This window comes from Sorex araneus, chromosome 6, assembly GCF_027595985.1.
Source record: "Sorex araneus isolate mSorAra2 chromosome 6, mSorAra2.pri, whole genome shotgun sequence".
Lineage (NCBI taxonomy): Eukaryota > Metazoa > Chordata > Mammalia > Eulipotyphla > Soricidae > Sorex > Sorex araneus.
In genome coordinates this window covers 155,452,861-155,466,225 of record NC_073307.1, presented here as the reverse complement: position 1 = coordinate 155,466,225, position 13,365 = coordinate 155,452,861, and the positions used below count along the sequence as shown (strand labels likewise).

The window sequence follows — 13,365 nt, the reverse complement described above, 5'->3', positions numbered from 1 at the left end:
TTCCCCTCCCCCAACCCCGCCTCTGTGGAAGAGCATTCCCTTTTGCTCTCTCTCTCCTTTTGGGTGTTGTGGTTTGCAATAGAGGTAATAAGTGGCCATTCTTTCGGTCTATAGTCCACTTTCAGGGTGCATCTCCCATCCCGAGTGGATCCTCCTAGCACCATTTACTTGGTGATCCCTTCTCTAACTGAACTGCCTTTTCCCTTATTATGTGAGGCCAGCTTCTAAAGTGTGGAGTAATCCTTCCAGTACTTATCTTTAATAATCTTGGCTGTAGTCTCCCATTCTGTTATTTTATATTTCGCAAGTGAGTGCAATTTTTTCTATGTCAGTCCCTTTCTTTCTGACTCATTCGCCACTTTCCATGTTGATCTATCTATACGTGAATTTCATGGTTTCATCTTTTCTAACAGCTGCAAAGTATTCCATTGTGTAGATGTACCAGAGTTTATTTAGCCAGTCATATGTTCTCAGGCACTCGGGTTTTTTTTCCAGATTCTGGGTATTGGAAACAGTAGTGCAATGAACATTCAAGTGCAGAGGACATTTCTACTATACTCTTTTGCATCTTCGGGATATATTCCCAGAAGTAGTATTGCTGGGTCAAATGGGAGTTCAATTTCTAATCTTTTGAGAATCGTCCATATAGTTTTTCAAAATGTCTGAATCAGTCGGCATTCCCACCAGCAGTGTAGGAGGGTCCCTTTCTCCCCACATCCACGCCAACGATGGTTGCTTTTGTTCTTTTGGATGTGGGCCAGTGTCTGTGGTGTGACATGATATCTCATTGTTGTTTTGATCTGCATCTCCCTGATGATTGGTGAAGAGCATTTTTTCATGTGCCTTATAGCCATTCGAATTTCTTCTTTGAGATAGTTTCTGTTCATTTCATCACCTCATTTTCTGATGGGGTTTGATGTTTTCTTTTTGTAGAGTTCAACCAGTGCCTTGTAAATCCTTGATATCAACCCCTTATCGGATGGGTACTGGGTGAATGTGCTTTCCCATTCTGTTGATTGTCTTTGAATTCTGTTCGCTGTGTCTTTTGCGGTGCAGAAACTTCTCAGTTTGAGATAGTCCCATCTGGTATCTCTGTTTCCACTTGGTTGGCCAGTGGAGTGTCCTCTTTAAGGATACCTTTAGCCTCGATGTCAGAAAGGGTTTTGCTGACCATGTTTTCAGTTGCCGTATCCAGTATGCCAAAAACAGTAACAAGTCTCACGATGGAGATGTTACTGGTGCCCACTCAGGCAAATCGATGAGCAAGGGGATGACAGTGACTGTGACAATGACAGTACCTGATGAACTCTGGTCTGGGACATCAATTTCTTAATGTAATTTTACTGTAGCACTCTAGTCCCATTGTTCACTAATTTGCTCGATTGGGCACCAGTAATGTCTCCATTGTGAGACTTGTTGTTACTGTTTTTGGCATATCGAATACGTCACAGGTAGCTTGCCAGGCTCTGCTCTGAAGGCGGGATACTCTCGGTAGCTTCCTGGGCTAGCCGAGAGGGACAGAGGAATCGAACCCGAATTGGCCGCATGAAAGGCAAATGCCCTACCCACTGTGCTATCACTACAGTCCAGTGTAATTTTACAAACTGTCTTAATTTTTTTATGTATCTATCTGAAATGCTTTGTTTTAGAACTTTTTTTTTGAAAGGTAGATTTATCAATGACTAGATCTCAAGCTCAGTTGAATGGGAGAGTCTTTTTTTCTTCATCATTTCAAAAGGATTGTCTTGCTAAGCACAGAATTTTCTATCAGTAAAATTCTTTCCAGCTCTTCCAACATTAATTGTCATCTCACTGACTCTGGTCTCCACTGTTCCTGATGAGAATTCATTAACCTTACAGGGGATTCCTTAGGTGTAAATAGTTGCTTGTCTCTTGCTGCTTTGTAACCCATTCTTTTCATCTAGCTCTTTGATTGTGATATATGTTTGTGTTCGTGCGGGATGCTTGGAAGTAAATATTAAATAATTTTTATTAGATTTGAAGAGCTTTTAACCAAATTGCTTAAAGTAATTATTATGACTCCTTCCTTTTCTCTCTAATCTTTCAGACATCCCGTTCTGTTCAATAGATGGTGTACAATAGTCTGCTAGGGGATCCCCTCTGCTTCTTCATTGTGTTTTCTACTCTTCAGACTGTATTATTCCAAAGAACATATCTTCATATCATTAAGCTTCTTTTCCCAATTTGAAATGCTTTAAAACACTTCTTAATTTTTTCTTTTACTATTCCATTCAGCTCCAGATTTCGATAACATTTCTTTTCTTAATTTCTCTCTCTTTGTTATAGTCACTGTTTGTTGGAACATCATTCTAGTTCCCTTTTGTTTTCTTAATTCTGAGAGGACATTGAGTTGACTTGAGACAAATGTTTAATTTTTTTTCATTATATATGAACATTTATTATTTTAGCTGGTTTACAATGCTGCATTATAATGTGAAATGCTTTATTTGAAGTTTAAACTTTTTAAATAAATATGGATTTCTTTACAATTGCTACTTAACATAAACAAGAAACTGTCTTCTTTTTTTTTAACTTTTTATTAAATCACCATGTGGAAAGTTACAAAGTTCTCAGGTTTATATGTGAGTTATACAATATTCAAACACCCATCCCTTCACCAGTGCCCATATTCCACCACCAGAAACCCCAGTATACCCCCCGCCCCCACCCCCTACCCCCTACTGTATAACTAATGAATTTCACTTCAATTTTTCTTTACCTTAATTACATTCCATAACTCAACACAAAACTCACTATAGTTGTTGGAGTTTCCACCCAAGAGAGACAGACCTACTACATTTGATAATTAGTTTTTCATTGCTGGAAATGAAGAGATATGTAGCCCCACTGCTACAAGTACATAACTCTCTCTCTCTTTTTTTTCCTTTTTCCTTTTCCCTTTTTTTTTTCTTTTTCCTCCTCATCCCCCTTCCCGCACCTCATAGTATGGTGTACGCTATGCGGCGTCGGCCAGCGTGGGGCTTTTGCTTAGTTCACAGTCCAGAGAGGTGGCTGCTACATTAAAAACCTTCAATATTTCAACAAAAACTTACTGTTATTATTTGGAGTTTCCCCCTCAAGTCAGACCTGTTCAAAAGGAACCGTTTCACATTGCTGACAATTATAAATGTTGAGTCGCGCGGACTCTGCCGCGTCTGCGCGGTTTTGGATTTCTGTATAAAGTCCAGGGAAAATTCTGCCAGAAATTGCATAGCCCAGCTCACAGTCCCAGTGCATTGCTGTAAGAATTCTCTGAATTCAAAGTCTTTAGGCGCAGAGTGTCCGATTCACGCTCAGCGGCTCCGGATTTATCTGGGCCGAGGGCGTGCCGGTTACGCCCCCTTCCCATGAGTTTCTGGGAGCCCCCAAAGTAAAAACCGAATACCTCTGGGTTTGGAGTCATAGAAGATGGCACCTGCCATGTGGGTGTCGCCAGCCCGCCGCTTTCCGTGCAGGAAGACAGGTTGGGGAGGAAAAAAATCCACCCCCGGCAGCACAGAGTTGTAGCCCAGTTCGCAACCCCAGTGCATCGCTATCGGATGCTGCACTGGAGGCCCGAATGTGTTAGATCTCTGGAATCAAAGTCTTTAGGCGCAGAGGGTCCCACAAATGTTTAATTTTTAAGTACAATGTTTGAGCTTTGTCAGACGAGTTTCTGGCTTTTTTTTTCTTGGAAGTTTATTGGGCCCAACAAGTCATACTTGGGGATAATTTTGTGCCCCTGGGTTGTTTGGTGCTCGGAGCAAGGTAAGGACCATAAACTCTAGATTGTCGTCCTACTTTTCTTCCAACGAATTAAACATCTTTAAATTTTTTCTCAAGTCTCTTTGTTCTATTGTTTTGGGGCAGCCTGTTCATGCTCAGGAATTACTAGTTTCTCGGTGCCCAGAGACTATTGGGACCATATGGGGTGCGGTGACTAGAACCCAGATTGGCCACGTGCAAGGCAAATACCTTGCCTGCACTATACTATGGCTTTAGCCCCAAGTCTTTTTGTTTTTTAAAACTGAACATTTAAAATATTATAGTTAGTACTTTGGGAGTCAAATTATTTGGCACTTTGGAAGTCAAATTCTTGGCCTCTAGGGAAAAAATTTTGTTGATAAAAATGTCTGTGAAAGTAGCTTGTTTACTGATTTCTATACATTTTTTCAAAAGTGCATATTGTTGGGGTTTTTGAGGTCTTTATTATGACCAGTGAGTTGTTTGACATATACCTATTTAAGATCTAGTTAGTGCCACCAAGTAACTCAGATTAACCTCCCTTCTCAATACTTTTAGCCTAGCTACACTTTCAAATCTATTGCCATATAGTGCCATATTGATAAAGTGTCAAATAATTTGACTTAGGGAGCCTTCTCAGCTTCTTAAATTTTTGAATCTTACTTATGTTCTTTTTTTGAAGGCAGAAATAAGAAACATTTATTCTAAGAATATTGTAACAGTTCCACACATGGTTAAGGTGTACCATGTGTAAGCACAAGAATTTTGTCTAGGACTGGCAAAAAAGTTTGATGGAGCAGATTTTGGAAACTGCTCTAGGAGAACTCCACTCCTTCAGCTTGTAGGACACTAGTATTGGGCCCTGGCTCTTCCTTTGAGTTAGTAGCTGGTAAAGAATTCACCTCTTCTCTGAGCTCGGAGAATAAAAATAACCAATCATCTGAGGGCTGCAGCATCAGCTTATTTTCCTTTGTGTGACTTCCTAGGTGGATGACCCGGCTTCGATTCCTCCGCCCCTCTCGGACTGCCTGGCAAGCTACCGAGAGTATCTTATCCGTTTGGCAGAGCCTGGCAAGCTACTCGTGGCATATTCGATATGCCAAAAATAGTAACATCAAGTCTCACAATGGACACGTTACTGGTGCCTGCTCAAGCAAGTCGATGAGCAATGGGATGACAGTTACAGTGACAGTGAATTTCTAGGCACAGAGCCACCTTTTTGCATCCCTTTGGGTCCAGAAGAACTTATTCCTCCAGGTTTCTTTTTCCTGATTGAATTTTGAGATAAGCCAAGTTTTCATTGCAAAAGTACACTGTCACTTTATTTAAACAGGACAAAAGGACGCCATACATTACAGTCAGTCACACAGCTGTTGGCCGGCTGAAGCCCCAATAGAGGTGTTGTTCTCTCATTTGGTGGCCATAAGAAATCACCTTACAAGGGTCCCCTTGCCACTAATTACTGCTTCAGGAGGGCCATGATGCCCTATTTTCAAATCATCCTGGGACCACATCTGGCTGAAGTTCACAGCTGTCCCCTCGCATGTGTCTGGAGCTAAGTCTGGAAATACTTATGTTCTTATGTATCCAAATTTCAGGTTAGTTGAGGAAAGAAAGTCTTCTTCCAAATATAGACTTAGAGACAGGGTTTGACGAAAGCTCAGTCTTTATAGCTATACTGTTAAAATATCTAAATCACTTTGGTGATAAACAGAAAGTAAAGTGAAACTTATCAGTTACAAGAGAGGGGGTGCGGGGTTGGGGGTTGGGATGGGAGGTGTACTGTGTGGGTTTTTTTTTGGTGGTGAGATATGGGCACTGGTGAAGGGATGGTTGTTTCAGCATTGTATAACTGAGACTTAAGCCTGAGAGCATTGTAATTTTCCACATGGTGATTCAATAAAATAAAATTCTTATTAAAAAAATAATAAATCACTTTGGTGAAAGAGAGAGAAACTGGAAGTTAGTGTGTATTCTTCAAACAATATATCAACTGCTTCTACACTTTACTGTTTAAAACTATGACATTATTTTTGTTTAAAGTCTCTGGGGTGGGAAAATGTTAGATAATGCTGTTTATGACCTGGTAATATCAAGTTTGTAGGTAATAGTATTTAACCATAACCCAACCTGACATGTGTTAGGCATTATTTAATACTTTTCACATGTTAATCTTCTGGATGAACCTATATAGATTATGTGATACAATTATCTTCTTTATTTACAGAAGCTTACTGGTTTGATGAGTCTAATCTTGCCCAAGGTCCAATCAAAACAACCATGCTGCAGAGAAGATATTTCTCACCAGATCCAAAACTAGAGTAGTCAACTAAAAGTATAAGTCTGTAACACTGTAGCACTGTCATCTCATTATTCATCGATTTGCTCAAGCGGGCACCAGTAACATTTCCATTGTGAGACTTGTTACTGTTTTTGGCATATCGAATATGCCACGGATAGCTTGCCAGGCTCTATCGTGTGGGCAGAATACTGTTGGCAGCTTGCTGGGCTCTCTGAGAGGGATGCAAAATTCAAACCCGGGTCAACCACATGCAAAGCAAATGCCCTACCTGCTGTACGTCCAGCAGAAGTAAAAGTCTAAAATTTCTTGTGAGTGAAAATCAGAATAAAACGGATCTTTCTCATTTCCTAGAAAACTGTGCCAAGAGCCAAAATGTGATGGCAAATAAAGTGAATACTTGAAAAATAAAAGATTTGTCTGAATGAGTTCTTGAAATATTGTTGGGAAAGTAAAAAATATTATAGTTAAACAAATCCAAAATTAAAACAAAAACTTTACATTTCAATTCTGCAAGGATATAAACCCTAATTGGCAATTATTTGTAAAAAATGTAAAAGCATAACTGGTGGGAATTTTAAATGATGTAACCACCTCAGAAAAAAGCTTGGTAATTTCTTGTTAAAAATAAACATATTTACCATATCTCAAGCAATAAAATTCCTAAAATTTACCCAAAGAGAAGAAAATTTATGTTCACACAAAGTTTTACATGAACTTTAAATATAATAAACCAATGCTACAAAAAATTCAAATACAATTTTTTTCTCAGCTATGGTATGGAAGAAAGATCTCTGATTTCCATACAATTGATATGGCTCTATTATATCAACATTTTCACTTGAATACAGGTACGAACATGAATAAAACTAGAAGGAGCAGTGAAAAAATTAATTTAATTAAAGGACATACATTCTACTGAATTACAAAAGCCAATTTCTTTGGCCAAAATTGTCTATTGGTTTCCAGGAACGTTGTGTGAGAAAAAACGTTTACCAAAAATGAATATAGAAATTTGTTCATAATAATGTTAATTTGATACCACAAATTTGACATCATTCTAAAAATTATATGATAAAACTATGGATAATCATGATTGTAATTTTACATTAGATATATATTAAAATGAATGAAAAAGATAATATTGCATGTTTATATTGAAAATAACCAACTTAGTCCCCATAGGCAGTTTAATTACTACTTCCCTAGGAAAGTGAATTGAGAAAATAGTACATGTTCTCACTGGGAAATTCCCAGAGAGCTCAGAGTCACTATAATTCTCTGCAAGTCCCCATGCATTAAACTGCAAACTGGGAGCATTATTCAATATGACATCATAATTTTAAAAGGATTGGTCTGCGTGCTGAACCTATAAGGTTGAACCTATAAGGTTTATTCATCTACAAATCAAAGCTTATAAGGACACAGAAGTCTATCCCAAACTGAGGGGTTGTTATCAACTTTCCATCATAGTCAGGAACCCCCAGCTCAAATGAAAATTTCATTGATCTGCCATGAAATAATAAATATTTTCACTATATTAAACACAATTCTGTGTGAATATGATATCTATGAATTACTTGTGAAGGGTCACATATTATGTTTCTTTTGCAAATGAGGAGGAAATTGTGAGTCATATAGTGACACAAAAAATACATATCAGATGCCAGTCAATTTTGTTAATGGCTTTGCATTCATTTCCCCAAGTTTTACAGACTATGGGCCCAATTTATCACTACCTCAGATGGATCATCTAAAAATGTTTTTTTTTCATTATTCCATAGCTGATATTCTGAATTCAGACTCAATATTTCGAGTGAGCTCATCTCTTCCTGTTCATCCAGGTAAGTTATCAAAAGCATTTTTGTTGAGAGGCACAATTCTTGAACAATCTTTGTGACATTTAAACTTTATTTGGAACAGAAATAATATATACTTAATATATTTCATTAATAAGAGTTCACTTATACCTAAGCAGTATGGTATTTTCCTAATAAAGTGTAAAGCAAAGTAAAATACCTACTGCTCTTATTCATCAAGTGGTAATTTCCTTTTTTTAACCAAGTGATTCCTTTTTCAGATTTAAAATAAAAACACCCAAAAATAGAAGCATTACAGGATCTTTAACTTCCAAAGTTTCTTAATATAACTGAACATATTCAAACTGTCAAACTACTTTTCTAATTTTTTAATAAAAACATCAAGCATATTACTAGAACTTCAATTTATTACTGACATGACTAACATAATACATATTTGGTTAGATTAAAAGTTGGTTCAACTCTTGTATCTTAATTTTCATACTAGATGTGCTTCCAGAGAATCTCCTAAATTCTCAGTATTTTAATGGCAAAATAAAAAAAATAATTCCACTTACCTCATACAAATAACACAGCGGGTAGGACTTTTGCCTTGCACATAGCCGACCTGGGTTCGATTTCTCCACCCCTCTCGGAGAGCCCGGCACGCTACCAAGGGTAGCCCGTCCCCACAGCAAAGCCTGGCAAGCTACCTGTGGCTATATTCGATATGCCAAAAACAGTAACAACAAGTCTCACAGGGAGACATTACTGGTGCCCACTTGAGCAAATCGATAAACAATGGGACTACAGTAATACAATGCTACCTCATACAAACGTTTGTATATATATATATATATGTATATATATATATATATATATATATATATATATATATAAAACGTCCTTTTCAAGTTTTCTGGAATATAGCCGATGGTAAAGTCTACAACATGATGTCATTATGGGTCAGGCTTGTGAAGCAAAGGTGCAAAGGACCAAGATGTCAGTAGTAAGAAGGAGATGGACGGCCTTCCAAAGCCTTCACGTTTAAATAGAAAGATTTTAGATATTCTTCTTACACAAGATTCTAATAAAGTGTTTGTGCCATGTTTTTTGTGGGCAAAACAGATCCTAGGGTAAAAATAGCTCATTGTCTTAGATTTTTATGATTCTGCTATGAGACAGCGCTAATAAATGGACTTGTTTAAACTAAATACAGATTTCAAGGGATAATTAAGCAAAAGAATTGCTCACTTGTCATTATTGTGTATAAGGGAAAACCGAGAGACACAGGAGATCGCAGGAAACATCAGAGACCCTCAAGAGGGAGAAAAGAGAACCTGAAGAGGAAAACAAGTAGATGTTTTCCAGACTTCAAAACATCTTCCCACAGCTATGCATGTCACCATCATTTTCTAACCTAACTTTCATTTTATCCTAATATTATTGCTAGTACTTATCATGCTGTGCCAAATACCTAACATTTAAAAATTAATTACCTTGTTTAATTCTCAAAACAAGACTTTAAAGTCAATCTCATTGTTGTTATGTTGGAGATGGAGAACTAATCTTAGTGGGAATTAGAGATGATCAATGATAGGTGTGTAGCAAATGTTAGAACTAGCAGAAACCACATACCAATCCAAGCTCTGTAACAAATACTTTTTCTTCCTCCAGACTGTCTCTGCTTATTACCTGATTATCTGGGAACCATCACAACTAGGGGTACCATGATCCTACCTGTTATCCTACTACATCCACAACACATACTCTTTTAGTTGCTGCGCTACTAAACCCTAAACACTGAAAGTGAAGACATCACTAAAGTGAAGACATGACTAAAGTGAAATTCAATTTGAATTTAATTTAGTTCAAGACCAAAATTGAAGACTTATCCTTAGGTACCACCCAGTGCAGCTTCAAAGATTGGCTTTGGTCCTAAACATGACTGTCAAGTAATTAATTCTTAACCATAAAAAATCACTCAATTTATTCTACATCAGATCTTAAATGAATATAACAAATTACATAATGTTTTTGAAAAAAATTAAAATATGTATACTTAAAATGTTTGGAGCAGGTCTTGAGAGGTAGTCAAAAGCAGATAAATTTTGAAAATCAGTACTGGAAATTATTACTGGAAAAACTAAACTTGCAGATATATTCATTCAGGACAGGCCATTAATCAAAATATATAAATTCATATTCTCAGTTAAAATAAAATTGCAGAGTGAAAAATGAGATAAATTCATGTAGAGTACCTAGAGTCAATAGAAGTAAAGATAACTAAAGTTTAAACACCAGGAAATGTTATGAAGCAAATATTTTATTTTTAGATCCTCAAAGAAACCAAATTGTTCCCATAGTAAAACGGTGACATTAAATATATAATTTTTAACTCCAATATTCTATTTTATTTTGGGCTTTTGGGTCAAACCCCATGATTCTCGTGGATTACTCCTGACTGTGGTCTCAGAAATTACTCCTGGCTGTGGAATTGCTCAGGGAAGGATATGGAATGCCTGGGATGGAGCCTGGGTAACCCACATGCAAGGCAAACACCCTACCCACTGTGCTATTGCTCCAACCCCAAGTCTAATATTCTTTATCACCACTTCTTTCCTTCAATAGCCCCAGAAAATTTTGTGTCACTCAACGCTGATGAAGAACAGCACAGAAGTGACAGAATTCATCCTGCTTGGACTAACGGATGCTCCGGAACTGCAGGTCCCTCTCTTTGTCATGTTCACCCTCATCTACCTCATCACTCTGACTGGGAACTTGGGGATGGTCCTGTTGATTCTGCTGGACTCTCGTCTCTATACTCCCATGTACTTTTTCCTCAGCAACCTGTCTCTGGTGGACTTTTGTTACTCCACGGCTGTCACTCCCTCCGTCATGTCTGGATTTCTTATCGGAGACAAAGTCATCTCCTACAACGCATGCGCTGCACAAATGTTCTTTTTCGGAGCATTCGCCACCGTGGAAAATTACCTCCTGGCCTCAATGGCCTTGGACCGCTACTTGGCAGTGTGCAGACCCCTGCATTACACCACCACCATGACAACATGTGTTTGTGCTTGTTTCATAACAGGCTCCTATATCTGTGGTTTTCTGAATGCCTCTATCCACATTGGGGATATATTCAGCCTCTCTTTCTGTGGGTCCAACGTGGTCCACCACTTTTTCTGTGATTTACCGGCAGTCCTGGTTCTCACTTGTTCTGACAGACGTGTTAGTGAGATGGTGCTTTTTTCTTTTGATTCCTTCAACATCTTCTTTGCTCTCCTGGTTATCTTGACATCCTACACATTCATATTCATCACCATCCTGAAGATGCGCTCGTCTGCAGGGTACCAGAAGGCTCTCTCCACCTGTGCCTCCCACTTTGTTGCAGTCTCTATCTTCTATGGGACAATTATCTTCATGTACTTACAGCCTAGCTCCAGCCATTCCATGGACACAGACAAAATGGCATCTGTGTTTTACACCATGATCATCCCCATGCTGAACCCCATAGTCTACAGCCTGAGGAACAAGGAGGTCAAGAGTGCATTTATGAAGGCTGTTTTAGAGGCAAAACTATTCTTAGGATTGTGATTTTTATATTATACTGTGTATAATAACAATTCACTAACGCCAGAGTGGAATTAATTATTTGAGATTTTAGCCCTTCCTATTCAAAAGTCTATGGTACTGAAATGGAAACAATATATCCTAAAATGATATTATTGAATAACAATGTCTACTACATATTGAAGGCTACATATGAACATGCTTTTTAATACTTGTTTTACTTTTATTCTAAGTGCATTTTTACCACAGGTCAAGGTGAATGCAAGACCAAGCATGAGACTATCATTATAAGTGCATGAATGGGTCCCATGAGAATATATGACTAGTTGAAATTTAGAGAATAAAACTGAGTGCTTCTAGTTTTTAGTGATGCTAATGAAAATGTTTAACTATGGCCTAAGAATTTAAGTTTTGTGTGACATTTTTATTTCTTGAGTTGAATGCTATTCTGAGACCTACTAGAAAATAAAAATGATAAAAAACTTTTTAGTGAAGGTTTCAACTACTCAGGAAAATAGTTTAGTGAATGACATGAATAAAGCTTATTGAATTATTTCTGTCTTCATCTACCATATTAAATAACCAGTACTGGGGTGGGAGTGATAGTACAGTGGGGAAGGCATTTGCCTTGCACGTGGCTGAACTGGGTTTGATCCCTGGAATCCCATATGGTCCCCCAAGCACTGCCAGGAGTAAATCCTGAGTGCAGATGCAGGAGCAACCCTTGAGCATTGCTGGGTGTGACTCAGAAAGCTAAATGAATAAATAAATAAATATATAAGATGTTTACTTGTAGGTATCTTTAAAAAAAAACCAGCACTGTGAAGAAAAAAATGTGCTTGTGTCATGATTTATATTATAAAATATAATATGAAAATATTAGAAGAATAAAAGTATTTTAGCTTCTTCAGTCACTCCTCCCTAATTATGGCCCTCTTCACTAACAACGATTTTCTTCCTGTTTCTTCACAACCTGACAATTCCAAGCAAACCAATTTCTATTTCAGGGCATTTGATTTTTTTTCTCTTCCCTGTGTGGGATGCTCCCTTTATTAAGATCTTTCTTTTTGCTTGCCACACGTCAAGGGGGGGGGCGGGGATTGGGGGAAGAGGACAGTTAAGACAGAGAATGGACCAATATGACTTATTGTTGGAAAAGATAGTTGGAAATGATCATTCTGGGCAAGAACTTAGTGCCAAAGGAGGTAAAAACTCTTTTAATGATAACTTTCCAGTACCTGTATTGCAAACCACAATGCTGAGTGAGAGTGAGAGGGAGACAGAGACAGAGAGACAGAGACAGAGAGACAGAGACAGAGACAGACAGAGAGAGGAGAAGGAGAGAGAGAGGGAGAGAGAGAAAGAAAGAGAGAGAGGAATGAAAAGTGCTTGCCATAGAGGTAGGCTGGGAGTGTGGTGGTGGGAGAGAAATAGATACTTGTGGTGGGAAATATACACTTGTGAATAGACAGTTGTTGGTACACTGTATGACTGAAACCCAATCACGAACAACTTTGTAACTGTGTATCTGACTGTGATCCAATAAAAAGTAAAGAAAAAATTTTAAAGTTGTACATATTTGAATTTTTGACTCAAAAAGAACGATTTTGTATTCCTTAGTATCCAGGGTATACTGAACAACATACAAATAAGGTATACAATTGAATAAAATAAACAAAAGAGCTAGTAATTTTTAGTACACAAATAGAAGATAATATTTATATGTATTACACATATAGTAAACTATGCACATCATATATAGGTTATTTGTCAGAACAACTAAAACCAGATACTTGTGTCAGAAGAGGAAGAAAAGCTACCATCACCTGTTCTAGTGCATTCCAAACACGTTCATGGTGATTTAAAAATACCCTATAGATAGCTTAACTATATCCTATATCACTTTATAAGGCCTATTTGAAGAAAGTTTTTGTCAATGTAAAAGTT

At 37.7% G+C, this 13,365-nt stretch overlaps 1 protein-coding gene across 1 annotated transcript; it reads left to right on the top strand.

Annotated features, from left to right (window-relative positions):
• The first annotated feature begins 10,503 nt into the window (after window positions 1-10,503).
• LOC101549507 (olfactory receptor 5B3-like) lies at window positions 10,504-11,442 on the top strand. Its single transcript, XM_012935454.2, has one exon. The coding sequence runs from the start codon at window positions 10,504-10,506 to the stop codon at window positions 11,440-11,442; it is 939 nt and encodes a 312-aa protein (XP_012790908.2).
• Window positions 11,443-13,365: the final 1,923 nt, after the last annotated feature.

Coding starts and splice junctions, on each gene's coding strand:
- LOC101549507 (XM_012935454.2), top strand. CDS start 10,504: ATGAAGAACAGCACAGAAGTGACAGAATTCATCCTGCTTGGACTAACG.